This window comes from Stenella coeruleoalba (assembly GCF_951394435.1).
Source record: "Stenella coeruleoalba genome assembly, chromosome: 10".
In the NCBI taxonomy this organism is placed as follows: domain Eukaryota; kingdom Metazoa; phylum Chordata; class Mammalia; order Artiodactyla; family Delphinidae; genus Stenella; species Stenella coeruleoalba.
The window spans coordinates 69,039,392-69,067,326 of record NC_137156.1 but is presented as its reverse complement, the minus strand read 5'-3'; the positions used below and the strand labels follow the sequence as shown (position 1 = coordinate 69,067,326).

The 27,935-nt window shown below is 38.7% G+C and overlaps 1 protein-coding gene across 11 annotated transcripts in view; it reads left to right on the top strand.

Annotated features, from left to right (window-relative positions):
- PBRM1 (polybromo 1) overlaps positions 1 to 27,935 on the top strand; it is a 102,778-nt gene that overhangs the window by 55,992 nt on the left and 18,851 nt on the right. For 10 of the 11 annotated variants that reach the window (XM_079935776.1, XM_079935777.1, XM_079935780.1 and 7 more), the window contains 6 exons: positions 49 to 260; positions 8,185 to 8,370; positions 9,277 to 9,434; positions 10,060 to 10,323; positions 16,296 to 16,441; positions 18,789 to 18,946. In XM_079935776.1, the coding sequence (XP_079791902.1) occupies positions 49 to 260; positions 8,185 to 8,370; positions 9,277 to 9,434; positions 10,060 to 10,323; positions 16,296 to 16,441; positions 18,789 to 18,946 (1,124 nt within the window). The remainder of the gene's footprint in view (positions 1 to 48; positions 261 to 8,184; positions 8,371 to 9,276; positions 9,435 to 10,059; positions 10,324 to 16,295; positions 16,442 to 18,788; positions 18,947 to 27,935) is intronic. The other variant, XM_079935773.1, reaches the window with a different exon arrangement.

Genomic DNA, 27,935 nt, shown 5'->3' with positions numbered 1-27,935 from the left:
TAAAAGAAGCAGCTTGTGTGTCAGTGAATACTCTTAATGCTATTATAGGACAGATTCTGAAATATATGAGGATGCGGTAGAACTTCAGCAGTTTTTTATTAAAATTCGTGATGAACTCTGCAAAAATGGAGAGATCCTTCTTTCACCAGCACTCAGCTATACCACAAAACATTTACATAATGATGTGGAGAAAGAGAAAAAGGAAAAACTACCGAAAGAAATAGAGGAAGATAAACTAAAACGAGAAGAAGAAAAAAGAGGTTAGTTTCTTTCATTTTATTAAATATGAAGAAACATTATTATGATCTGTCCTAGCTGGTCTTATAATTGCCTGTGGAGCAGAGTCCTGTTTGTGTAAATGAAGACTCAGGGTGTTGGCTCTTTCAAAACAGACGTGGTAAGATGGGAAATGTTTTTGTCACTATCAATTTGTTCATCAGACTGGAAATGGTTGGAAGTTATACGTGACACAGCTGTTATTCTAGTATTTCAAGAACAGAGTTAATTAATTCACAAGTGTGGAAGCTAAATACCTCTTAATACTATTGGTAGATAAAAACCTAAGGGGCACAGCTGGGCCTAGAGAGCATTCTCAGCAGTGCATAAAGTTTCTGCCCCATTGTTCAACAGCATGGCTGTCCTCATATGGACTCAGCCAGGTAAGTAGATTATATTTTGTTTTTGTTTCAAATTATTTATTTATTTATTTATTTATGGCTGTGTTGGGTCTTAGTTGCGGCACGCAGGATCTTTCGTTGCGGTGCGTGGGCTTTTCTCTAGTTGGGGTACGCAGGCTCCAGAGCACGTGGGCTCTGTAGCTGCCGCATGCAAGCTTAGTTGCCCCACAGCATGTGCAATCTTAGTTCCCCGATGAGAGATCGAACCCGTGTTCCCTGCATTGGAAGGCGGATTCTTAACCACTGGACCACCAGGGAAGTCCCCAAGTAGATGATATTTTGGTTGAACCACATAACTAGGAGGAAATTTTTATTTTAATTGTATCAACCTAAAAATGTTACTTTGAGTCACTTGCCAGAATTTAGAAATATTTGAAAGTAGGAACTTTTATTTGAAATTTAATCGTTTCTGAAAAAGTTAGAATTCACATAAATACCTAGAATATATAACTTTCCAAACATTAGATTGAGTAAAGGAATAATAACACTATTGTTAACTTTATAACATTTATGGAAGTATATATGTGACACAACTAGCACAAAGGAATGGAGCTGTATTGGAGCAAAGTTGCAATATTGAATGAAACTAAATCACTGTTAACCTGAAATAGATGGTGACAAGTTAAAGATGCATATTGTAATACCAGTAATAACAAAGAGAAAAAGTCAATACAGGAATTAAAATGATATGCCAGAAATACTTGCTTAACACAAAAGAGGGTAGTAAAGGAGGAAAAAAGGAACAAAAAAATAAGACAAAAAAAATAGCAAAATGGCAGACTTGAATTCAATCATATCAGTAATTACATACTGTGAATAGACTAAACACTCCATTCAAAATGCATTGGTTATCAGACTGAATTTTAAAAGTAAGATCCAACTGTATACTGTCTATAAGAGATTCATTTAGATTTGGACACAAATAGGTTGAAAGGAAAATGAAGGGAAAAGATATACCATGGAAATAGTAACCATAGTGAGTTGGAGTGACTATATTAATCAGACAAATAGACTTTAAGAAATATTACTAGAGTTGAAGGGGGACATTTTATAATGTTAAAAGGGTCAAGAACGTATAATACTTATAAATGTGTATGCACCTAACAGTGGAGCCCCAAAATACATGAAGCAAAAACTGACAGAATTGAAGAGAAATAGTTAACAGTTATAGTCTCAATACACCTTTCTCAGCAAATGACAGACTAACTAGACCAAAAATTGGCAAAAGTATGACTTAAATAAGATTGCTGTAGACTGAATGTTGTGTCTTCCACCAAAATTTGTATGTTGTAGCCTCCAGTATGTTGGTATTTGGAGATGGGGCCTTTAGGATGTAATTAGGTTTGGATGCAGTCATGGGAGTGGAGCCACTACAGTGGACTTGGTGCTGTTGTAAGGGGATGAAGAGTGAGAAGACAACTGTTTATGAACCAGGAAGTGGACCCTCACCAGACACCAAATCTGCCTCCAGAACTGTGAGAAATGGATGTTTATTGTTTAAGCCACCCCATTTATGGTGGGTGTTCTTACGGCAACCTGAGCTCTAGGACAAGGACTGTCAACTAGCTTGACTTGACTGACGTGTAAAACACTATACCCAATGACTGCAGAATACACATTCTTTTAGAGTGTACATGGAACATTGTCTAGAATGGACCATGTGCTGGGTCATAAAAGTTTAAAAAATTTTAAAGGATTGAAATCATACCAAGTTCTTTTTTTTTTTTTTTTTTTTTTTTGGCTGTGTTGGGTCTTGTTGCATGCGGGCTTTCTCTAGTTGTGGCAAGCGGGGGCAACTCTTTGTTGCTGTGCATGGGCTTCTCATTGCGTTGGCTTTTCTTGTTGCAGAGCGCGGGCTCTAGGTGTGCGGCCTTCAGTAGTTGCGGCACGTGGGCTCAATAGCTGTGGCTTGCAGGCTCTAGAGTGCAGGCTCAGTAGCTGTGGCACACGGGCTTAGTTGCTCTGCGGCATGTGGGATCTTCCCAGACCAGGGCTCGAACCCGTGTCCCCTGCATTGGCAGGCGGATTCTCCACCACTGTGCCACCAGGAAAGTCCCAGGTTTTCAATTTTGAGACAGAAGATTCTTCTCTTGAGAAATGGACCAGGCAGTGGGGATCTAAAGATAACATCTGGTCCTCAGTGAAATCCATCCAGCTCTATGTATGCATGGAGAGCTTCCAGTCAGCTTTTTAAAGCGTTTTACTTTTGTTTCTTTTTTTTTTTTTTCTTGGCTGCACCACACAGCATGTGGGATCTTAGTTCCCAGACCAGGGTCAGACCCACGCCCCCTGCACTGGAAGCACAGCATCTTAATCACTGGACCACCAGGGAAGTCCCTAAAGTGTTTTACTTTTTTTTTTTTTTTGCAGTATGCGGGCCTCTCACTGTTGTGGCCTCTCCCGTTGCGGAGCACAGGCTCCGGATGCGCAGGCTCAGCGGCCATGGCTCACGGGCCCAGCCGCTCCACGGCACGTGGGATCTTCCCGGACCCGGGCACGAACCCGTGTCCCCTGCATCGGCAGGCAGACTCTTAACCACTGCGCCACCAGGGAAGCCCAAGTGTTTTACTTTTAAATAGAAGCAGATGTTTATTTAAATGGGACCAAATATTTAAGGGAAAACTCTCTAAGATGTTAAAATAGAGAGCAAAACAAAAAATGGAACTTGGAAGAAACAAAGAAATTGAAGGTAGCAGGAGAAAATTTTTTTTAAAAACCAACTAACTGGACCTTCAGAGAGATGACAAGCTACTGTATCCATAAAACAAGAACAGAAAGCCATAAAAAGTGAACATTTGCAGAACAGAAAATTTCTTGGAAATTAAAAATATGGCATACCCACAGTTAAAGAAAATATTCACAAATCATTATATCTGATAACGGTCTAGTATCCAGAATATGCAAAGGACTCCTACAGTTCAACAACAACCAAACAACACAATTCAAATGTGGGCAAAAGATTTGAATAGATATATCCTCAAAGAAATTATAGAAATGGCCATAAGCACATGAAAATTAATGTTCAACGTCATTAGGGGAATGAAAATGAAAATTACTGTGAGATACCACTTCACACCCTTTAGGATAACTGTTATGCAACAAAAAAAAAAAAGATACAAGTGTTGGTGAACATGTGGAGAAATTGGAACCCTCATAAATTGCTGGTGGAAATGTAAAGTGGTGCAGCCACTATGGAAAACAGTTTGGCAATTTGTTTAAAAGCTAAACATTTCATTACTATATGATCAATAAGTTCTGCTCCTAGGTATGTATCCAAAAGAACTGAAACCAGGGACTCAAGCAGATACTTGTATACCAATGTTCATAGCAGCATTATTCATAATAGTCAGAAGACAGAAACAACCCAAGTATCCATCACAGATGAATGGATAAACAAAATGCAGTATTTACATACAGTGGAATATTATTCAGCCATAAAAGTAAAGAAGTTCTAATACATACTACAAGGTGGATGAACCTTGAAAATATTATGCTATCTGAAATAAGCCAGGCACAAAAGGACAGATGCTGTGTGATTTCACGTATATGAGGTACCTAGAATACCAAATTCATGGAGAGACAAAGTAGATTAAAGGTTACCAGGCTGTGCGTAAGAAAGATAAGGAGTTATTATTATTTAATGGTTACAGAGTTTCTGTTTGGATTAAAGAAAAAGTTTTGGAAATAGTGGTTATGGTTACACAACATTGTGAGTATAATTAATGCCACTGAATTATACACTTAAAAATCGTCCAGAGCTTCCCTGATGGCGCAGTGGTTAAGAATCCGCCTGCCAGTGCAGGGGGCACGGGTTTGAGCCCTGGTCAGTGAAGATCCCACATGCCGCGGAGCAACTAAGCCCGTGTGCCACAACTACTGAGCCTGTGCTCTAGAGCCCGCGAGCCACAATTACTGAAGCCCAACGTGCCTAGAGCCCGTGCTCCACACAAGAGAAGCCACCACAATAAGAAGCCCACGCACCGCAACGAAGAGTAGCCCCTGCTCGCTGCAACTAGAGAAAGCCCACGTGCAGCAACAAAGACCCCACGCAGCCAAAAATAAAATAAGTAAATTTATTTTTTAAAAATCGTCGAAAAATGGTGAATTTTATGTGATATATATCTTACCACAATTTTTAAAAATTAATGTAGTATACCAAAAACCATTGAATTTTGCACTTTTAAAAAAATTAGTTAATTTTTGGCTGTGTTGGGTCTTTGCTGCTGCACACGGGCTTTCTCTGATTGCGGCGAGCGGGGACTACTCTTCGTTGTGGTGTGCGGACTTCTCATCGTGGGGGATTCTGTTTGTTGTGGAGCATGGGCTCTAGGCACACAGGCTTCAGTAGTTGTGGCACATGGGCTCAGTAGTTGCGGCACACGGGCTTAGTTGCTCCTTGGCATGTGGGATCTTCCCGGATGAGGGATTGAATCTGTGTACCCTGCATTGGCAGGTGCATTCTTAACCACTGCACCACTATGGAAGTGCCGAAGTGTGCACTTTATTTATTTATTTATTTATTTTGCTGTACGCGGGCCTCTCACTGTTGTGGCCTCTCCCGTTGCGGAGCACAGGCTCCTGACGCGCAGGCTCAGCAGCCATGGCTCACGGGCCCAGCCGCTCCGTGGCATGTGGGATCTTCCCACACCGGGGCACGAACCCGTGTCCCCTGCATCAGCAGGCAGACCCTCACCCACTGCGCCACCAGAGAAGCCCAAACTGTGCACTGTAAATAGATGAATTGTATGGTGTATTAATTATATCTCAAGCTTTTAAAAAAAAATGATAGCAGAGTGGGGTTGGGGGATGAGATGAATGTTGTTTAACAGAACAAACTTGCAAAGAGTAGTAAATAAGCTATAGAGATCTAATGCAGAGTACGTAGATATAGACAACAATATTGTCCTATGTAGTGTGGTAAACTGCTGCAGTGGCAACAGTATATAAATAGATCAAAGTAACATGTTGTACACCTTAAATTTACACAATGTGGGATTTCCCTGGTGGTCCAGTGGGTAAGACTCCGCACCGCCAGTGCAGGGGGCCCGGGTTCGATCCCTGGTCAGGGAACTAGATCCTGCATGCATGCCACAACTAAGAAGTCCACATGCCGCAATGAAGATCCATGTGCTTCAACTAAGACCCAGCATAGCCTGCCTAAATAAATAAATTAATTAATTAATTAATTAATTAATTTACACAATGTTATATATCAATTTATTCACTTAAAAATTGTTTTAAAGATAGCAGAAGGGAAACAGAGAAGGATTAGAAGATAAAGTTGAAGAAATCTCCAAGAAAATAGAACAACAAATAAACAAAGAAAAAGATATCTAAAAGATCAGCTCAGGTGGCCTAGAATCCACATAACTGCAGAACACAGTTCTGCTAGGCTTTCTTCCACTATATAACAAGGACCCCTTTCCTCCACATTTTAATAACTTTTTCTTCTGAGCCTTCAATGCCAAGTCTTTAATATCCATTTCTCTACTAACAGTGTATTCAAGGCAACCTAGGCTTTTTCTGTCATGTTCCTCAAAATTCTTCCAGTCTCTGCTTATTATTCAATTCCAGAGTCACTTTCATATTTTTTTAGGTACTTGTTACTGTAACAACCCCTCTACCGGCTACCAAAATCTAATCTAAATACCATCAACTCGAAAGTCCCAAATCTCATTATTTAAATCGTCTAAACTAGGTGTATGGGTGAGGCTCTGGGTATGGTCCATCCTGAGACACAATTTCTCTTCATCTGTGAACCTGTGAAAGTGAAAAAATAAGTTCTCTGCTCCTACAGTATAGTGATGGAACATGCATAGGATAATAGGGACGTTCCCATTCAAAAAGGGAGAAATGGAAAAAAAAAAGAGTCATCAATTCCAAGCAGTTTCAAGATCTGGGCAGGCAGACTGCATTAGGCTTCCGGGCATGGAATTAGTTCTCTGTGGCGCCACACTTTGCCCTCTGAATCATCTTTTTTCATGAAAGGTAACACATATTTGCAGCTGAGTTTTATCAGCCTGTTTCCTGTCTCTGGAATTTGGGAGGTTTAACAGCCTTCTTTTTTTTTGTACTCTTTCTCCGTTTCAGGCCTGTTGACAGTGTTCCTGCTGGTATAAAATTCTCAAGAACCTTGTGAATATGCTTCCTATGTCACAGGGATTCATTTGATTAATCAACTGCTAGATAACATTTTCCACCCAAAATGGCAAAACTTAAAAAAAAATTATAATACCAGTATTGGAGAGGGAATGGAGAAACAGACCCCCCCCCCCCACTTGTAGCCAAAGAGTGAAGGACTTAAGTTGGTATAGACTTTTGGGGGTCAGTTTGGAATATGCATTTTAAAAACGTTTAACATGCTTATTTCCAGCTCTTCCATGTATGGAAAATTATCCTAAGGAAGTAATCAAAGAAGTGGGCAAAGCTTTTTCCTGAAAAAAACCTATGCTGTTTGCAAATAATGGCTTATATGGGAGCCATTAAAAAGTTTTGGGGCTTTCCTGGTGGCGCAGTGGTTGAGAGTCCGCCTGCCGGTGCAGGGGACGTGGGTTTGTGCCCTGGTCCGGGAAGATCCCACATGCCGCAGAGCAGCTGGGCCCGTGAGCCATGGCCGCTGAGCCTGCGCGTCCGGAGCCTGTGCTCCGCAACGGGAGAGGCCACAACAGTGAGAGGCCCGCGAACCGCAGAAAAAAAAAAAAAAAAAAAAAAAAAGTTTTGTTTAGGGACTTCCCTGGTCCAGGTCCAGTGGCTAAGACTCTGCACTCCGAATGCTGGGAGCCTGGGTTCAATCCCTAGTCAGAGAACTAGATCCCACATGCCACAACTAAGAGTTCGCATGCCGCAACTAAAAGATCCCACATGCTGCAACTAAAAAGATGCCCCAACTAACGGTTCTGCGCGCTGCAACTAAAGGATCCCACGTGCTGCAACTTCTGCCGCAACTAAAGATCCCGCGTGCCGCAACTGAGACCCAACACAGCCAAATAAATAAATTTTTTTTTAAGTTTTGTTTAACAAAAATAAAAATCTTGTTGAAAAGCATTTAATCTCAAGGGAAATGTTCATGATATATTAAGTGTATGCATATATAGTTTACAGTATATTGTATGAAATACATATTCCATATCTCCTCAATTCTAAGATTCCATTATCCTAGGATTACATGATTATCTCTAGGATTACATGATTTACAAGTGACCTGTTTTCTTCTTTATATGTTTGTGTATCATCCAGAATGACTCTAGTGAGCATATATTATTAAGGTGATTATTTTTATTCTGTAGATGTTTTATTTATGTATTTATTTAAATTAATGGCAGTTGGCTGTAATTCACAACGACAGTTTTGAATAGAGGCTATTGGGAATGTGGATGTCATACTATTTGTCCTGAATCCTGCCTTTGAGTATCTAGAAAAGAAGTAAATGTATTAGTATGTGTTGTTTCAATCCTGCATCTGTTCCAACATCCCTTTCATGAGAACATTTTTCTCTTTTTTACCGAAGAAGCTGAAAAGAGTGAAGATTCCTCTGGAGCTGCAGGCCTCTCAGGCTTACATCGCACATACAGCCAGGACTGCAGCTTTAAGAACAGTATGTACCATGTTGGAGATTATGTCTATGTGGAGCCTGCAGAGGCCAATCTACAACCACATATAGTCTGTATTGAGAGACTGTGGGAAGATTCTGCTGGTAAGTTCATTTTAAATTGGAGGGCAGATTGGTGAGATGTGACTGTTGTACTCCTCCTTGGTTCCCAGGGAAGGAAATTGTAACTCCGACATTTTATGTGTTCCAACAATAGTTCTACACTGTCAGTAAATGCAGTTAAGTACCCACTATATGAGAAACATAGGATCAAGCACTGTTGGGCAGTGGCCCAGCTGAGTCGAAAGAAATACAACTTTCTGAAGTCTAGTTGAGATTCATTCATTCAACTGATATTTATTAAAAACATACCATGAGCCAAACTCTGTAGGATGGCAGAGATTCAGAAGAACAAAAGGCCTGTGTTTTGTCCCTGGCAAAACCACTCTGGTAAAAATCACAAATAAAGAAGAAATTGTTATAGACAGACATGTGCCTTAGCTTAGAATTTGATTTCAAAAAGGCTTCCTAGAACAATCGCCTTTAACTTGAGACATAGAGAATGAATAGGAGTTAATGAAACCAAAAGCAAGCGGAAGTGTGATCCAGGCAATCCAATTCTTTCAGCTGTTTATCATGTAAAATACCTTTGTATTCCTTCAGCCAAGAGCTAAATATGTCTTTTAGTATATCTTACATCCTTATAAAAGCACACAGCTTTATGTGTGTCCTGACCCAGCAGAGTAGAGTAGGTCTCATCACCTTCCTTATTCTATTTATTATACATCTTTTAATAGGAGGGGGAAAGTAGCATTTTTTAGGTCTCATTACATTTCATTATTTTAAAGTATTGTTTCTTCTAAGATAATTGTATTAAGGAACCGTGGCCTAAAAGCACCTTGCTAGGTTTAGGCCATGGCAGAATGGATGGAGTATTTGTTCATTTTACAAAGAATATGTTATTTTTGTTAATGGTAATTCTCTTTCTTTCTCTCTCTCTTTGTTTTTGAGGTGAAAAATGGTTGTATGGCTGTTGGTTTTATCGGCCAAATGAAACATTCCATTTGGCTACACGAAAATTTCTAGAAAAAGAAGTTTTTAAGAGTGACTATTACAATAAAGTTCCTGTTAGTAAAATTCTAGGAAAATGTGTGGTCATGTTTGTTAAGGTAAGAAACTCATTAGTCCCAAAACAATAAATTATTCCATGGGAATAAAATTCACAAACACAAAAAATTGATCTTTACAAAATTGATAGCTCTATTTTAAACTGTTGAATTTTTTTTAAGCTGTGTCTCTAGCTTCTGTAAAGATTTGGGGAGAAATTAACCTGAACATGATGGTGAAAGACCATTTGCTGCCTACACTATATAGCTATATGCAGTTAGCTTAAATTTTTTTATATCAGCAGACAAATTTTTAAGGGTGACATTTTCTGAAGGATGATTATAAATTGTTAGTGTGGTTTTAGGTAATAAGGTGCACTTTTTTTTTGTCTATGTAGTATAGGCACATGCCCATAGCTTTAAGGAATATAATAGCTGTATGAAATATTAGTATACTGTCAGAGGAGCAGTTGGTAAGCTAAATAAGCTAAACAGTATGTGGTGAGTAAGGCCATTGAGTATAAGGAAATACTCCTAGATCTCTAGCCATTTACCATTTGTTGTTCACTGTCAAAAAGCCTTAATACTTTAGCTTTTATTTCTTTGCTTGTTTGGTGATTTTATTTGCTTTTTAGTTGATTGGTTTTCAGAAAATTCACCTAATTGATTTTATTCTTATATCCACCAGGAATACTTTAAATTATGCCCAGAAAACTTTCGAGATGAGGATGTTTTTGTCTGTGAATCACGGTATTCTGCCAAAACCAAATCTTTTAAGAAAATTAAACTATGGACCATGCCCATCAGCTCAGTTAGATTTGTCCCTCGAGATGTGCCCTTGCCTGTGGTCCGAGTGGCCTCTGTATTTGCAAATGCGGATAAAGGGGATGATGAAAAGAACACAGACAACTCAGAGGACAGTCGAACTGAAGACAGTTTTAACTTGGAAAAGGTATGTAGATAATAGCCACGTAGAAAAGAATTTTACATTTCAGAATACCTAGTCTCAAAAATAAATGAATAAAGTACTCAAATTCAGAATTAGAAAAAGAGCAACAATATAAAACCTTAGCCTAGGGACTTCCCTGGTGGCGCGGTGGTTGAGAATCCGCCTGCCATTGCAGGGGACATGGGTTCGATCCCTGGTCCGGGAAGATCCCACATGCCACAGAGCAGCTAAGCCTGTGCGCCACAACTACTGAGCCTGTGTGCCACAGCTACTGAAGCCTGCGTGCCTAGAGCCTGTGCTCCACAACGAAGAGTAGCCCCTGCTCACTGCAACTAAAGCCCGCATGCAGCAACAAAGACCCAACACAGCCAAAAATAAATAAAAAACAAAACAAAACAAAAACAGCCTAATAGAAGGAACTCTAAAAGAAAGAAAGAAATTAATACTTAAAAAACAGAGCAGCAGGGCTTCCCTGGTGGCGCAGTGGTTAAGATTCTGCCTGCCAATGCAGGGGACATGGGTTTGAGCCCTGGTCCGGGAAGATCCCACGTGCCACAACTACTGAGGCCCACACACCTAGAACCCGTGCTCTGCAACAGGAGAAGCCACTGCAGTGAGAAGCATGCGCACTGCAACAAAGAGTAGCCCCCGCTCACTGCAACTAGAGAAAGCCCGTGTGCAGCAACGAAGACCCAACACAGCCATAAATAAATAAATAAATAAATAAATGAATAAATAGAGCAGCAGAATTAAAAAGGAGACTTCAACAAGTTCAATGAGATAAACTACCAACTATCCTAATAAAGGAAAAAGAAGGGAATTAAGCTTAATATACAAAATATAGAGGAAATTTAAAGACTTGTACATTTCTGTTAATAAGTTTGAAAACCTGAATGAGGGAATTCCCTGGCAGTCCAGTGGTTAGGACTCCATGCTTTCACTGCCAAGGGCCTGGGTTAGATCCCTGGTCAGGGGACTAAGATCCCACAAGCCGCATGGTGTGGCCAAAAAATAAATAAAACAAAACCAAAAAATAATAATAATTTTAAAAACCTGAATGAAGTGAATAATTTTCTAGGGTGATACCAGTTAGTAAAGTGGAATCAAGAAGAGATAACACATGTAAGTGGACAACAACGTGAAGAAATTTTTTTAATGTCAAAGAGCTCACTTCAAAGAGTACTCAGGCCAGATAATTCCATAGGTAAATTCTTTTAAGCCTTTAAATTATTGAAGGACTTCCCTGGCGGTCCAGTGGTTAAGACTCTGCACTTCTACTGCAGGGGGCATGGTTTGATCCCTGGTTGGGGAACTAAGATCCCACATGCCGTGTGGGTCGGCCAAAAGAAAAAAAAATTATTGCAGAGCATGGAGAGCAAAGAAAACTTCCCAGTTTGTTTTACCAAGCTGGAATAATCTTGATTCCAAAGTCTGACAAAGTAAAAACAGAAAACTGCAGTTCAGTGTCACTGTATGAATATTGATACAAAAAAATACTTGGGAAAAAAGTATTGTTACAAGTGAAATCAAGTTAGTTGTTTGAGAACAACATGACCAAGTAGGCGGGAGTTCATTCTAGGAATGCAAGGATTGTTCAAAATTAGGAAAATTCAGTAATACCTGTCATTATAATTAGTAGATAAAAGGAGAAATTATCTGATAAGGTATAGTACCAATCTTGATTGAAGTCTTCAGATGGATATTTCCTCAAAGTGATTTTTAAAAATTGTCTTCGTATCTCAAGCCTAGAGTAAAAGAAATTCCTTTTAAAGTTATACACGTGACAGAGGTGCTTTCTGTACCATTATCTGTATTTTTCTGAGAGTAGCCAATGTAGTGAGACAAACAAAACTATTGACAATAAGAGGCAAAATTATTTTTTTGCAGATAATGGAGAGAAATTAACTGAAAAGTTTTTGAAAACAATTCAACAAGTAGAAATTTCAAAATCTATATACAAGTCATTAGCTTTCTTACATAAACAGAACAATAATTCATAAGACTTTTGAAAGTAAAATGAAAATGTTGAATACACTTTAACAACTGTTAGAAAAATCATATGGAAGAAAATATCCAATTCATATGAACAAAAAACATACATTAAGAAATTATCGTAAAAGGAGTATATGGAACCTATGGGAAGAAAGATAGTCTACTGCAGGACATTAAAGACTTGAATAAGTTGTTTTGGAACTTGACAAAATTATTCTAGCATCCTTTTTTTTTTTTTTTAATTCTAGCATTCTTAGGAAAGAATAAATACATGACAGTCACCAGAAAAAGAAAAACTGAAAGAGTAGTCAAGAGTGCTTTACCCTGCCAAATAGTATTACATTTTACAAAAATACATTTAAAAAAATATTAAGATATTAGCTCAGGGTTGGTCAGTGGAGGGAATAGGCTTTTCACAATTAAATCCAGAATATAAAGATATTCATTCATTTTAGTTTATATATATATATAAAATTTTTTTTAAGTAATTTATTTTTTGGCTGTGTCGGGTCTTTATTGCTGCGCGCAGGCTTTCTCTCTAGTTGCGGCAAGCGGGGGCTACCATTCTTTGTGGTGCACAGGCTTCTCGTTGCGGTGGCTTCTCTTGTTAAAGAGCACAGGCTCTAGGCATGTGGGCTTCAGTAGTTGGCACACGGGCTCAGTAGTTGTGGCTTGTGGGCTCTAGAGCGCAGGCTCAGTAGTTGTGGTGCATGGGTTTAGTTGCTGTCCGGCATGTGGGATCTTCCCGGACCAGGGATTGAACCCGTGTCTCCTGCATTGGCAGGCAGGTTCTTAACCACTGCGCCACCAGGGAAGTCTCTAGTTTTATATATTTTAACTTTTATTTTGAAGTGATTTTAGACTTAACAAATGTGCCAGGTGCTTAACAAAGATAGTACAAAGACATTTCCTTATACTCTTCATTCAGCTTCTGCTAATGTTAACACCTTGTAAAGCATGGTACAAGGATCTAAACCAGAAAATTAACTTTAATACTATTTACTAATCTAGAGACTTGATTCATACTTTCCCTTTTGTCCCACAATCGCCTTTTTTTCCTTCTAGTTTTATTGAGATATAATTGACATATAGCACTGTATAAGTTTAAGGTGTACAGCATAATGATTTGACTTACATATATCATGAAATGATTACCACAGTAAGTTTGGTGAACATCCATCATCTCAATATAGATACAACATTAAAGAAATAGAAAAGAAAATTTTTTTTTCCTTGTGATGAGTACTGTTAGAATTTACTCTCTTAATATCTTTCATATATAACGTACAGCAGTGTTAATTATATTTATCATGTTGTACATTACATCCTTAATACTTATTTATCTTATAACTGGAAGTTTGTACTTTTTGACCACCTTCATCCAATCCCCCTCTCCCCCATCCCCTGCCTGGTGTACAACATAATGATTCAGTATTTCTGTATGTTTCAAAATGATCACCATGGTAAGTCTAGTCATCATTTGTCACCATACAAAGATGTTATGTAATTATTCCCCACACTGTACATTTCATACCTGTGATTCATTTATTTTATAACTGAAAGTTTGTATAAAGGTAGTATTTCAGATCAGCAAGAGAGGATGGAATCAAATGATACTGGAAAAACTGGTAGCCATTTGAAAAAAGAAGAAAATAAAACCCACCTGAACTCTACCTCATTTCATATTCCAAAATAAGATATAAACATTAAAAAAGAAACATAAGTTGCTGACATAAGTACATTTACTATTATTTACCTGTAATCTTTTATTCATTTATAAGCTTGGAATGGATCCTTTTATATACATGATATAAAACCCAGTAGCCATAAAAGAAAAAAAAAAGATCATTTTCTTGATACAATTGACAATATCAATTAGTTTAATGAAACAGTCTAAGGACTGCTGTTTCTAATGTACAAAGAGCTCTTTGAAGTCTAGGGAAAAAATAATACTGGAAAAATGGGCAAAGGACCAAATAGATCATTTATAGAAGGTCATTCAAAAATGTAAGAAAACGTATTAATCTAATAACTTTTAAAATGCCCAACAAATTGACAAGAGGTCTGAAGCCTGATAATACATGCAGCCTGGTGTCAGTGTGGGGTAACACACTCTCATCTCCCATCAGTGGCATTCCCTTTGGCCCTGCTGTTTGATGGCAGGGAATGTGTTCCAACATAGTACTCAACTAGGTATGCCAAAGGGTGACGTAAGTGTTGTTTGTAAAAGCAAAACCCTAGGCCAAACCCAAATGCCTGTGAATGGGAATTAAGTTGTTATACATCCATTCATATAATGCAAACTGTGCAGCCAGCAAAAGGAATTAACAGGTTGCAGAATGGGATGTGGTTCCATCATTACTCAAAAAAATCAAAATGTATGTTTACATATATGTATGTGTAAATAACATGGAAAACTATAAACTGAACTGGATGATTATCTCTAGGGTTAGATCACAGAAGACTTGTTTTTTAAATTTTACATACTCTAATGTTTGAATTATTTCCAACAAATACACTTTTTATATAAAGGAGAAAAATAAAGTTTTTAAATTGTTAATGTAAAAACTGGAAAAACTGAATTTTTAGTATCCTAGAAAAAATATCCATTTTAGTGTCCTTACAGTGTTTTTAAGAGAAAAGGAGCTTGGGAAAAAACATGTTATTTTTTACATTTTACCAATATGTCTGGGAATCATAGAGACATTAATTTTAAAAGAAGAAATGTCAGTGGAAGTCAATGTGGGAAATGAATTTGTTATTATTGTCATTAGAATTCATAAGTCCCCAGTGTCCTCTCTATGTATGAGTTACTTTTCTTAGTCTCATATATTTATTTTAATATTGCATGGCCAAAACATGTCATGCTAAGAAATTTTTAGATGAATAACTAGAACAGAACCCATTCCTGAAATAAAAATGTATTCTTAATCTCAGGGCTTTCTTTTTCATAGCTTCCATTCCTTCAGGTGCTCCTCACCCAGCATATATGTGGGACCTCTCTCATTCTTAAGGATTTTCCAGGAAGTCCATTTCAGTACCACATTTGAAATCATAAAGATCAAAAATTAAATTATTTTGGACAGTCTAAAGGAGATTTTTTTTCCCTTCAGTTTGAAGTTTCAGATATTCTCAGGGAGATATTCTCAGTAGAAAATTTGGGAGGTGTTCTGCCATTTCCTCAGCTTTTATGTGTTTTAGAGCTTTTATATTTAAAACACCTAGTGCTGTGCTCAGTATCTGCTAGGTTCTCAGTAAATTATGTTTCTTATTTTCATTAGTCAGAATTATCTTTTATTTTTCTTCTGAGTCAGGCATTATTCTGTGTACGTAACATGAATTGTGTCATTTAAGCTTCCTAACAGCCCCACCTGATGGGCACAATATCTTCATTTTACAGATGATGAACCTAAGGCATAAGAGGTCAAGTAATTTACCCATGTCACAGCAGCCAGTAGGTGACAGACCCTGTTATTTATTCAAAAACAGAGTATGTGTGTTTATGTCATAGAGGCTATGCTGTTCCTTTCCATGTTGGAATAAATCAAAATGATAAAATTTTTAAATCAGTCAGTTGTTAATGTGAAGAAATGTGGTGAAGAGGAAGCTTGTGTAGAATTTGCTCCTTATCTTTTTAACAGTTGCTTGAGGCTGTTTTCTGTATGCTGATAAGTCTTCTCCATTGCTTTTTTTTCCCTAAAGTCTGTGAGAATGGGGGAAGAAAAGAGAGGGGAATAAAACAGTCTTGGAGTAACTTTATTTTATGAAAATTAACTAGAAATTTAAAATAGATACAATATTTGATAAGACTTAGTTTGATTTCAGTAACCTATTCCTTTGGTTTCCTATCTTTATCAGAGCCTCTGTTTATGGTTATTTTTTCTTTTAAGTTAAAATGAAGGAAGTCTGCTCTCCCTTCTTACCTTCTCTGCCAACTCCTTGATTGTCAGCAGCCTGTCTTCAACCAGTTCCCTTTACCACAGGAGAAAGAAGATGTCCCTGTGGAAATGTCTAACGGTGAACCAGGTTGCCACTACTTTGAGCAGCTCCGGTATAATGACATGTGGCTGAAGGTTGGCGACTGTGTCTTCATCAAGTCCCATGGCCTGGTGCGCCCTCGTGTGGGCAGGTGAGCGTTTTTGAGGTAGAGAAGACGAGGTTTGGTTTGAGAGATTCGGAGCCAGTAGAAATTCATCACTGTTTAGAATGAAGGCTAAAGTCACTCTCTTGGCAACTTTTCCAACTTCCTCTCACACCACACTCTCCCTGCTTACGCCTCTAGCCACACTTTAAATTCTTTAAATTGCTTCCATGAATCCCTTTTTTTTTTTTTTTTTTTTTGGCTTTTTCTTCTCCTACCATTTACTGAACTCTCAACCCAGAAATCTCCCTGCCAGCTTCATATGGTGAACTCCTTTAGCTTAAATTTGAAATGGCTCTTCCTTAAGGAAGCCTTTCCTGTCTCCTCCAGACTAGGTTAGGTCTCCCTATTACACATTCTCAGAGCACCGTGTATTTCCTTCTTCTCAGAGCACATATCATTTATATTATCAGGCTTCCATACCAGACTGCAAATGCCCTGAGAGTTAGAGACCCTCTCTTTTTGAGCAAAAAAGCGATAGATATACCTTTATATCCCCTGCTCCAAGCATAGTGCGTGAGGCTCAGATATTTGATGAACAAGTAAATGGGTGGAAGTATGGTTGGATGGCATAGAATAGCATTAAAGGAGTCAGGGCGCAGGGCTGGGCAGTAGAGGATAGTAGTTAAGGAAAGTAGTTGGTTCCAAGAGATCTTGGTTTAAGTCCCAGCCCTGCTAGTTTAATGTCCATAGGCAAATGACTTAACTCTCTGAGCTTGTTTCCTCATTGTATTTGTTCATCATTCAGTAATTGTTTATTACACACCTACTATTTGCCAGGCTCTGTAGATACATTAGTGAATAAAACAAACAAGTATCCTTAGTCCCGCGGATCTTTTTTCTGGTGGGAAGACAAACTATAAGCATCATGAATAAGTAAAGTGTATAGTGCATTACATTATGATATGTGCTGTGGAAAAAAATAGAGCTGGGTATAGGGAATCAGGAGTGCCATAGTCAAAGTTAGGGTGTTCAAAACTTTGAATAGGATGGTATGTAAAGCCTCACTGAGGGCTGACAGTTGAGCCAACACTTGAAGAAACCAAGGAAGTGAGTAATGTGAATATCCAGGGAGAAAGCTTTCCAGGGACGGAGAACAGCCTGTGTAAAGACCGGAAGAGAGGCATTCCTGGCCTATTCAAATCATCAGAGTTTGTTACAGGCGGAGTGAGCTGTACATGAGTTAGATAGGAGATACGAGAGCCAAGGGATATAGTGCAAATCTTGTGGGACTCAGAAACCATTGTAGGGACTTGGGCCTTTACTGAGTTAAATGAAATATCATGGATTATTTTCAGCACAAAAGTGACCTTTTTTGGGCGACACTGCGAGGCATGTGGGATCTTAGTTCCCCGACCAGGCATCGAACCCGTGCCCCCTGCAGTGGAAGCACAGAGTCTTAACCACTGGACCACCAGGGAAGTCCCCAGAAGTGACATCTGACTTAGGTCTTAGCAGGATTGCTCTGTCTACTGATTGTTAAGAATAGACTGTAAAGAGTCAAAGGTAGAACAGCTAGATCTGCTAGGAGGCTATTGCAATAATCCAGGCAAGAATGATGGTGGTTCAGGCCAGTAGTCAGATCCAATTCTGTAAATTAGTCAGATCCTGTTTTGAAAGATTGAGTTAAAAGAATGTAGTGTCCAAGAGAGAGGAATCAAAGGTGGCCCCTGCATTTTGGCCTGAGGAACTGGAAGGGTGGAGTTACCATTAACTGCAATGAGGATGCTGCTTCATGTCTGGAACCATGAGGCTATTGGGACAATAATAATAGCAACTTTATGGTGTGGTTGTGAGGAATGGTACAGTATCTGCACTGAACAGTCAGATGTTAATTTTTCTTTTTCCTAGGGAGATGGTCTGTGACTTTCATCAGATTCTCATGGGGTAAAGGGGTATTAAATCTTGACCTTCAAAAAGGTCATGAACCATGGCCTTAAAGGAATATGTGCCACTAATGTGATCTGACCCCAAATATTGATGTGTTTATTCAGCTCACAAATCCAATGATAGATGCTTAGCATCTCAGGAAGAAAACCTGAGAGTCAGCTTAAACTATTAAGTTGTATGCCTTAGTATTATGTTAAAAAAAAATTTTCCCCTGAGATGAGTAGCCAAATGTTCACTTCTCTTTTTTCCAAGTATCTTCTCACATGCTTAAAGGGGAAAAAAACCAAGGAAATTGTCTTATTATCAAAACAGCCAATGAAACTCCTCTAAATAGTGCATATCATTAAGTTTTTGGTTAACAGAATTTTTGTTAGACTAAGCCTTTAGGAATGAAACCTGTAAGAACTCTATTTTAATGGAATTTCTCCATTTTTTTTCTCCCAAGAATTGAAAAGGTATGGGTCCGAGATGGAGCTGCATATTTTTACGGCCCCATCTTTATTCACCCAGAAGAGACGGAACACGAGCCCACAAAAATGTTCTACAAGAAAGAAGTGTTTCTGAGTAATCTGGAAGAAACCTGCCCCATGACATGTATTCTAGGTAGGTATTCATGCTTTCAATTGTAGGTATTCATGTTTTTAATTTTATCTTATTCATTCCACAGTTGGTTGAATAGTTCTTCTGTCCTGGGTACTCTTCTAGGTGCTAGGTATACAGCAATAAAAAAACCAAAATTTCAGCTGTCTCAGAGACTTACAGTGGGGCAGAGGCTGGGGAGTAAATAAATTAAAATTAAATATATAGAACATCAGGTAGTAATTAGGGCTATGAATGAGAACAAAGCAGAGGAAGAGAATAGAGAGTAACGTTAAGGGGAGGTCCTATTTCAGGTAATGTGGACAGCAAAAGCCCCTCTGATATGTGACATGAGAGTGAGGAAGAAAACCATTGAAAACTGAGATTTTACTCCTTTTAGGCACAGCAAACACCAAACACAAAGACCTTGCGGCAGAGTATCTGGGCATGTTTGAGTCACAATAAGAAAGCCGGGTGGCTGGAGCAGCCAGGGGGTGTGGTAAGGAATGAGCCCTCTAGGTGGCTGGGCACTCGGTCATGGTAGGTCTTACAGACAGTGCAGGGATTGATCTAGAACAGATGAGAGGTCCTGTGAGGAGTCTGAGCAGAGAGGCCATGTGAGCCGATGTATAAGCATTAGAGGAATCACTGTGGCTGCAGTTTGGAGGACGTGTTGTAAGAATAAGGTAGGAAGCAGGGAGAGCAATTAAAAAACTTTTACAGTCTCTGTTGGATTAACCCTAGTAGTGTTACTGTTCCCATTCCAAAAATGTGAAAGACTCTTGTTTTGGTTTCTGTTGTGTCATCCTACTGAGTGTTCACAGTGGCATTCTGCTTCTAAGATCTAGTTATATGCACCATATACTGTTATTGTTTTCAGCTGTTGTATTTATTCTGGCCCTGAATTAACTCGTTAGCTTACTTACACCAACTACTGTTTACATCTTTTGGAGTGGTTTTCCAAAAGGTTACTAGTCACAAGCTTTATGTTGATTACATATGGTTATAAAGTTAAAGGAGCCACCATGCTTACGACCAAAAGGAAATTTGCAGATTAAAAAGTACTTTACACTTAGACACTGGTCACTTTACTGTTTACCTACATTGTTTTTGGTGCTTTGAATTTTTTCAGAATTGGATATGGTAAAAATGTCTGAATGGCCAGTAATTCAGTACATTTTCCTCTTCCCCTCTGGGGAGAGGCAACAAAATCTAGTGAAGTTATTAAATCTTCTTGAGTTTCTGCAGCAGAGAAAGTCTTCCTTTTAACTTGTGCCCTAGAGCTTTACTCCCTAGTGTAAACCTAGTTGGGAGCCTCAAAGGAAACATAACATGGGCTTCCCTGGTGGCGCAGTGGGTTGAGAGTCCGCCTGACAATGCAAGGGACATGGGTTCGTGCCCCGGTCCGGGAGGATCCCACATGCCGCGGAGCGGCTGGGCCCGTGAGCCATGGCCGCTGAGCCTGCACGTCCGGAGCCTGTGCTCCACAACGGGAGAGGCCACAGCAGCTACAGGCCCGCGTACCGCAAAAAAAAAAAAAAAAAAAGGAAACATAACAAAGGTGAGACTGAAGTCTTCTTTGGTTAGGACAACTGTATCATTGATTCTTTTTTAGTTATTTTCTTTGTGGTTACCCTGGGGATTACATCTTAAATTTATGGCAATCTGGTTTCATATTCTATACAAAAAAACTCTGTTCCTCTATAGCTCCATCCCTCCCCCTTTATTTGTAAGAAATTACCTCTTTATACTTTGTGTGCCCATTATCATAGATTTATAATTATTGCTTTGTGTATTTGTCTTTAAAATCATATAGGTGAAAAAGAGGATTTACAAACCAAAAATATAATATTGTCTTTTATATTTACCTGTGTAGTTACCTTTACTAGTGGTTTTTATTTCTTTGTATGACTTCAAGTTATTGTCTAATGTCCTTTCATTTCAGCCTAAAGAACTCCCTTTAGCATTTCTTGTAGGACAGGTCTGCTAGCAACAATCTCCCTCATCTTTTGTTTATCTGGATGTCTTGATTCCTCCATTTTTTGTTTCCTTTTGTTTTTTTGTGGTACGCGGGCCTCTCACTGTTGTGGCCTCTCCCGTTGCGGAGCACAGGCTCCGGACGCGCAGGCTCAGCGGCCATGGCTCACGGGCCCAGCCGCTCCGCGGCATGTGGGATCTTCCCAGACCGGGCCACGAACCCGCGTCCCCTGCATCGGCAGGCAGACTCTCAACCACTGCGCCACCAGGGAAGCCCGATTCCTCCATTTTTGAAGGCTACTTTTGCTGGATATAGAATTCCTCCATTGGCAGTTTTTTCTTTCATGTCTTTCATCAAATTTGGGAAGTTTTTGGCCACTGTTTCTTCACATATTTTTTCTGCCCCTTTCTCTTTCTCTTCTTCTTCCAGGACTCCTATTATGCCTATGTTGGTTATGCTTAATGGTGTGCCACGGGTCTCTAAGATATTGTTCATTTTTCTGTATTCTTTTTTCTTTCTTTTCCTCAAACTTTTCATTTTAATTGACCTGTCTTCAAGTTCGTTGATTCTTCTCTGTGTTCAGATCCTCTGTTGAACCCTTCTAATGAATTTTTCTTTTTTTTCCATATTTATTTATTTGTCTGTGATGGGTCTTAGTTGCAGCATGTGGGATCTTCAGTTGAGGCCTGCAGGATCCTTAGTTGCAGCATGCAGGATCTTTAGTTGTGGCATGCAAACTCTTAGTTGTGGCATGTGAACTGCTAGTTGCGGCAGGTGGGATCCGGTTCCCTGACTAGAGATGGAGCCCGGGCCCCCTGCATTGGGAGCACAGAGTCGTAGCCACTGGACCACTGGGGAAGTTCCTCTAATGAATTTTTCAATTCAGTTATTATACTTTTCAGCTTCAGAATATCTATTTAGTGTTTACATTTTCTCTCTATTGATATTCTCTATTTAGTGAGACATCATTCTGGTTTCTTTTAGTTCTTTGTCCATGGTTTCCTTTAGCTCTTTGGGTGTATTGAAGGCAGTTGATTTAAATTCTTTGTCTAGTAAGTTCAGTATCTGAGCTTCCTCAAGGACAGTTTCTGTTCATTTCTTTCTAATCCTGTGAATAAGCCACACTTACTTGTCTCATGCATGCCTCATAATTTTTTTGTTGAAAACTGGATGTTGAAACTATATTTTGAATATTATGATGTGATAACTCTAGAAATCAGATTCTCCCCCCTCCTCAAGTTTTGTTGTTATTGCTTATTGTGGGTTGTCGTTGCTTGTTCAGTGACTTTTCTAAGCTAAAGACTGTGTTCTTTGTGCTGTCACTGAAGTCCCTGTTCTAGCTTTGTGGTCAGCTAGTGACTTAACAGGATTTTCTTAAATGCTTGGATCCAGAAAACCCCAAAAATTCCCAGTCTTTGCATTGCATACTGCATCTTTGTTGGAGCACACCTTTAACACTCAGTGCAAAAGTTTACAACTCTGCCTTTGCCTTTACTACCTGCTCATGCAGGGCTTGATAGTCAGCTAAAGGTGAGAGCTTAGGGCCTTCTCAGGTCTTTGCTGAGCATGCACCCTGCCCATGGCATGTGCATGGCTTTCTAGATTTTCAGGACTATGTGGAAGCTTTTCAAAACTCTTATTCCCCAAAGAATAAGAGTTGGGGTGGGTGGGGGGGATGGATGAGGTAGATTAAAATGCCACAATGCTCTCCTGCTAGCTTTCAGTCACTTTTTTCCTTAAGTAAGGATTCATTTGGTTGTTGTAAACTTTTAGCTGTTTTCCAGGATTCCAGTACTGTTGATTCTCACAGTTTTTGCTAGCTTTTAGTGTTTCTGTGAAGGAACACGTGGATTCCCCAGCTGCCATTTTCACTGACATCAGTTGAAGTAATTCCTTTTTACAGTTGCCTGTTAGAATGTGTTGCATTCTGTAGTTTATAAACTGTTTTTTTTTTTAATCTAGGATTTCATTTATTTCAAACCATAACCCAGTGTAAAAGATGCTGATATTCTCAGAAAGGTCATGTTACGGTCCAAGAAATGGACCAGAACTGAAACTTAGGTCTTCTCGTTTATACTCCTGTACTGATGTTTGGATTGTTGGTTGGTTTACAGCCAACTGGGACACCTTTGAGAGTGAAAGTGGGTGCCAATAATATTAGGCAGGAAAACAGGCATACAGTGAGATGTTAATCTTGAGATAAACCCCTAAAGAAAATGCATCTAGTGGTCACAAAATGGGTTTTCAGTCCAGCTTGTGGATTTCAATATCCACCCTCCCCTTGGGAGAGAAGTGTTTCTTTGTTACATTTTATATTGACTTAAGTGCAAGGAGGCAGATCTTTTTTTAAATTAATTTGTTTTTGTAGACTAATAATTTAAAGTGTTTAAACTTAAGCTTTAGAGGATTTATAATTTCATTGTGTTAAATATACACACTGTTGAATGTAAATCTCATTTTTGTCTCTCTGAAACAAAAGTTTTAAGGATAATTAGGTGTAATTTTTTCATTTTCTATGATATAGACCTAGTGGGCCTATTTCACTTAGGAAATAATACTGTTTTCCTAACTATTATGTATATGTTCTTTGTTCAGTTTCTGTTAAGAGTTGTCCTCACTAACTTGAATGGTAATCAAATGGCCACCAAGAAGTTGCTTTTGGGAATGAACATGGCCTCACCTGGCAGAGAGTACCTTTACCCTTAGGCCACTTGAGTGATAAAATTTCCAGGAACCTCAGCTCCTCAAACATGCCAGTTCCTAATTTATTGCAAGTTCTGTTTTCTTCATAGTAGATTTTTTTTTAATGATTCTTTAATTGAAAAACTATTCTTAGTAAGACAAGAAAAATAAAAAGGTTTTAAAGATTAGAAAGGAAAAATAAAATTATCAATTTTTGCAAAGGTACAAAGAAAATCCAAGAAATGTTCAGATAAATTATTAGAATTAGTGAAAATATCAACATCATCTGTATTTCTATTTACCATCACTGAGCAGTTAGAAAACCAAAATTTTTAAATATGCAATTTACATTAAATATCTAGGAATAAATCTTTTAAAAGATATATAAGACTCATACATACACATGCTAAAAAAAAAACTGTCAGGAAATTATCAAGAGAAATTAAAGAAGACCTAAATAAATGAAGTGATCTGTCATGTTTATAGCTGAAGGACTCAGTATTATAAAGATGTCAGTTCTTCCCAAATTGACATATAGATTCATTGCAGTTCCAGTTGAAATCCAGCAGGTTTTTATAAATTTTTTATCCATTAATAAATGAAGCTTCCTAAACTCTTGTCTTTTCCCTATCTTTTGAGGGCCTGGTGGAAACCCCAAGTCAGGACAGGGACAACACATCCATTCCAAGGCCACCAGTCATTTTTACTCTTTAGCTGTGAGCAGAATTTTTACCTTTTCCAAATCTCTATTTTTACTCTATGAAGTATGGAAAATACTAACTGTACCTTCTCCGAATTGAAAAGCCTTTGGATTATGTAAGTAAAGTGCTATGTAAATCCAAGGCAGTGATAATAATTATAGCTATTTTAAGCTTGTAATATGGGGACTTCCCTGGTGCTTCAGCAGTTAAGACGCCATGCTTCTACTACAGGGGCACTGGTTTGATCCCTGCTCAGGGAACTAAGACCCTGCAAGCCACACAGTGCAGCCAAAAAAAAAAAGAGTTATAAAGTGTTTCTGACCTGTTTTTACATGTTTTGCTTGTAAATGTTTAGTGAGTCGTTAGCTATGAACACTCCTGTTAAGTTCAAGAGCAAAATAGGAATGTCCTTGTCACTCATGTTTAACATTGTTCTGAAGGTATTAGCCAGTGCAGATAGAAGTAAGAAACAGACATTTCAAATAAGGAAGTTAAGGAGATGAAAATTCAAGAGAATCAACCAAGAAGTCATGGCACATAATAAGAGAAGTAAGATGGTTGAATATAAAATTAATAACAAACTAATTGCCTTGAAAGATTAAATAATAGGACTTCCCTAGTGGTGCAGTGGTTAGGAATCCACCTGCCAATGCAGGGGACACAGGTTCGAGCCCTGGTCTGGGAAAATCCCACATGCCGCAGAGCAGCTAAGCCCGTAAGACACAACTACTGAGCCTGTGCTCTGGAGCCCGTGAGCCACAGCTACTGAGCCCACGTGCCACAACTACTGAAACCCACGCGCCTAGAGCCCATGCTCTTTAACAAGAGAAGCCACTGCAATGAGAAGCCCGTGCACCACAACAAAGAGTAGCCCCTGCTTGCTGCAACTAGAGAAAGCCTGCGCGCAGCAACAAAGACCCAAGGCAGCCAAAATATTAATTAATTAATTTTTAAAAATGCACTTTAAAAAAGATTAAATAATAATAAGAATTACTTTAGGATAAATTTAACAAGGTATTGCCACAGTTGTATAAAGAAAGTTTTTTAGTGCTACTTTTAATGCATTTAAAAGGGAATGCTTGGACTTCCCTGGTGACACAGTGGTTAAGAATCCGCCTGCCAATGCAGGGGACACGGGTTCAAGCCCTGGTCCGGGGAGATCCCACATGCCGCAGAGCAACTAAACCCATCCACCACAAATACTGAGCCTGTGTTCTAGAGCCCGTGAGCCACAACTACTGAAGCCTGTGCACCTAGATCCCGTGCTCCACAATAAGAGAAGCCACCGCAATGAGAAGCCTGCGCACTGCAATGAAGAGTAGCCCCTGCTCACCGTAACTAGAGGAAGCCCGCGCGCAGCAACAAAGACCCAACACACCCAATCAATCAATCAATCAGTCAGTCAGTGGAATGCTTGAACAAATTGCAGAGCATATACCATGTGGTTGAATAAGAATTTTCAACATAGAGATGTTCATTCTCCCTAAATTAATCTTTAATGTGAGCCCAATAGACATACCAATGGGAATTTTCTGTGAGAAAGTTGGGACTAAATAAACTGATTTTTTAACATCATGTCAAAAAAGAAACAAAAATCAGGAAAATTCTGAAAAGCATGGTGAAGGGGAGAGTGTCTATCCTTATAGATACTAAAACATCGTAACACTATAATAATTTAAATTATTTATATGATATATGAATAAACATTATTTGAACAGAATAGAAACTTTAGCAGTAGACTCAAATATAATTTAATTTGTGATAAAAGTGACATCCCAGGTAAGTGGGAAAAGATGGATTATTCTCTAAGTAATATTTGGAAATTAGGTAGCCATTTGGAAAAAGTAAAATTGTATCCATCTCTCGCATCAACTTCAAAATAAATTCCCAGATAAATCACAGGCTTAAATGAACCTAAAATGAAGTAGCAAAGATACCAAAAGAAGTGATGGGAAAGAAATTCTTATAACCTTTGACATAAAACCCAGAACTCTTATAAGAAAGATGGATAAATTCAACTATATAAAAGTTTAAAATGTTTGGCAGAAGTAAAGACAGATGACAACTTCGGGAAGATATTTGCAATGTATATCATAGAAAAAGATCAAATTTCCCTCATATATGAAGAGCTCCTATAAACAATTAGAAAAAAAGATCAACATCCAATAGGAAAATGGGCAAAGATTAAGAGAGAGCAGAGAGGTTTATCAGTGGTTCTTAAAAGAAAATACGAACTTCAGCCAGTAGAGAAATGCAAATTAAAATTACCCAGATGCTGCTTTTTTTTAAATTACCTATGTTTACTAGTTGATAAGAATACAGGGAAGTGGCATTTGCCCACTTTGTGGTGGGTTTATGAATTAGCATAACCTCTATGGAAGGTAATTTGATAATACCTATAAAAATTAAAGTGTACATACCCTTTGACCCAGGTTTTATACTTCTAGAAATTTATTCCTCAAATGTATTCATCCATGTGCAAATTGATATGTGTCTTTTTTGTGGGGGGAGGCTGCGTAGGGTCTTTGTTGCTGAGTGCGGTCTTTCTCGAGTTGCATCGAGTGGGGGCTACTCTTCGTTGTGGTGCACGGGCTTCTCATTGTGGTGGCTTGTCTTGTTGCGGAGCGCAGGCTCTAGGCGTGTGGGCTTCAGTAGTTATGGCACGCAGGATCAGTAGTTGTGGCTTGTGGGCTCTAGAGCACAGGCTCAGTAGTTGTGGCACACAGGCTTAGTTGCTCTGCGGCACGTGGGATCTTCCTGGACCAGGGCTCAAACCCGTGTCCCCTGCGTTGGCAGGCGGATTCCTAACCACTGCACCACCAGGGAAGTCCGATATATGTCTTAAATTATTTATGTCGATATTGTTTTGCTTCAGTAGGAGAGCAAAAATTTGGAAACAACCTAAATATCTGTCAGTAGGGAGCTAGTTGAATAAATATATTAATACCAGCAGCGATCCTCAAGATATATTATTTTGGAGCAAAATTTAGGTGTAAAACAATATAAGTGATATGCTACCATCTGTAATTTTGTATGTGTGGTAAAATATACGTAACATAAAGTGCAACATTTTAACCATTTTTAACTGGACAATTCACTGACATTAAATCCATTGACAGTATTGTACAACCATCACTAGAACACATCTAGAACTTTTCATCACCCCAAATAGAAACTCTGTACCCATTAAGCAATAACTACCCATTTCCGCCTCTCCCAGCCCCTGGTAAGCACTGTTTTACTTTATTTCTCTATGAATTTTGCCTATTCTGGGTACCTTATGTAAGTGGAATCATGCAAAATTTGTCCTTTTGTGTCTGACTTATATTACTTAGCATAAATAAAAAATTCTCAAGCTTCATCCATAGTGTAGCATGTATCAGAATTTTATTCCTTTTTAAGGCTGAGTAGTATTTTATTGTATGTGTATATAACGTTTTGTTTATTCATTCATCTGTTGATGGACATTTGGGTGGTTTCTACCTTTTGGCCAATTGTGTATAATGCTGCTATGAACATTGGTGTATGAGTATCTGTTTGAGTCCCTGCTTTCAGTTCTTTTGGATATTTACCTAGAAGTAGAATTGCTGGATGAACTCTGTTTAACTTTTTGAGAAACTGCCAAATTGTTTTCCACAGGAGCTGTACCATT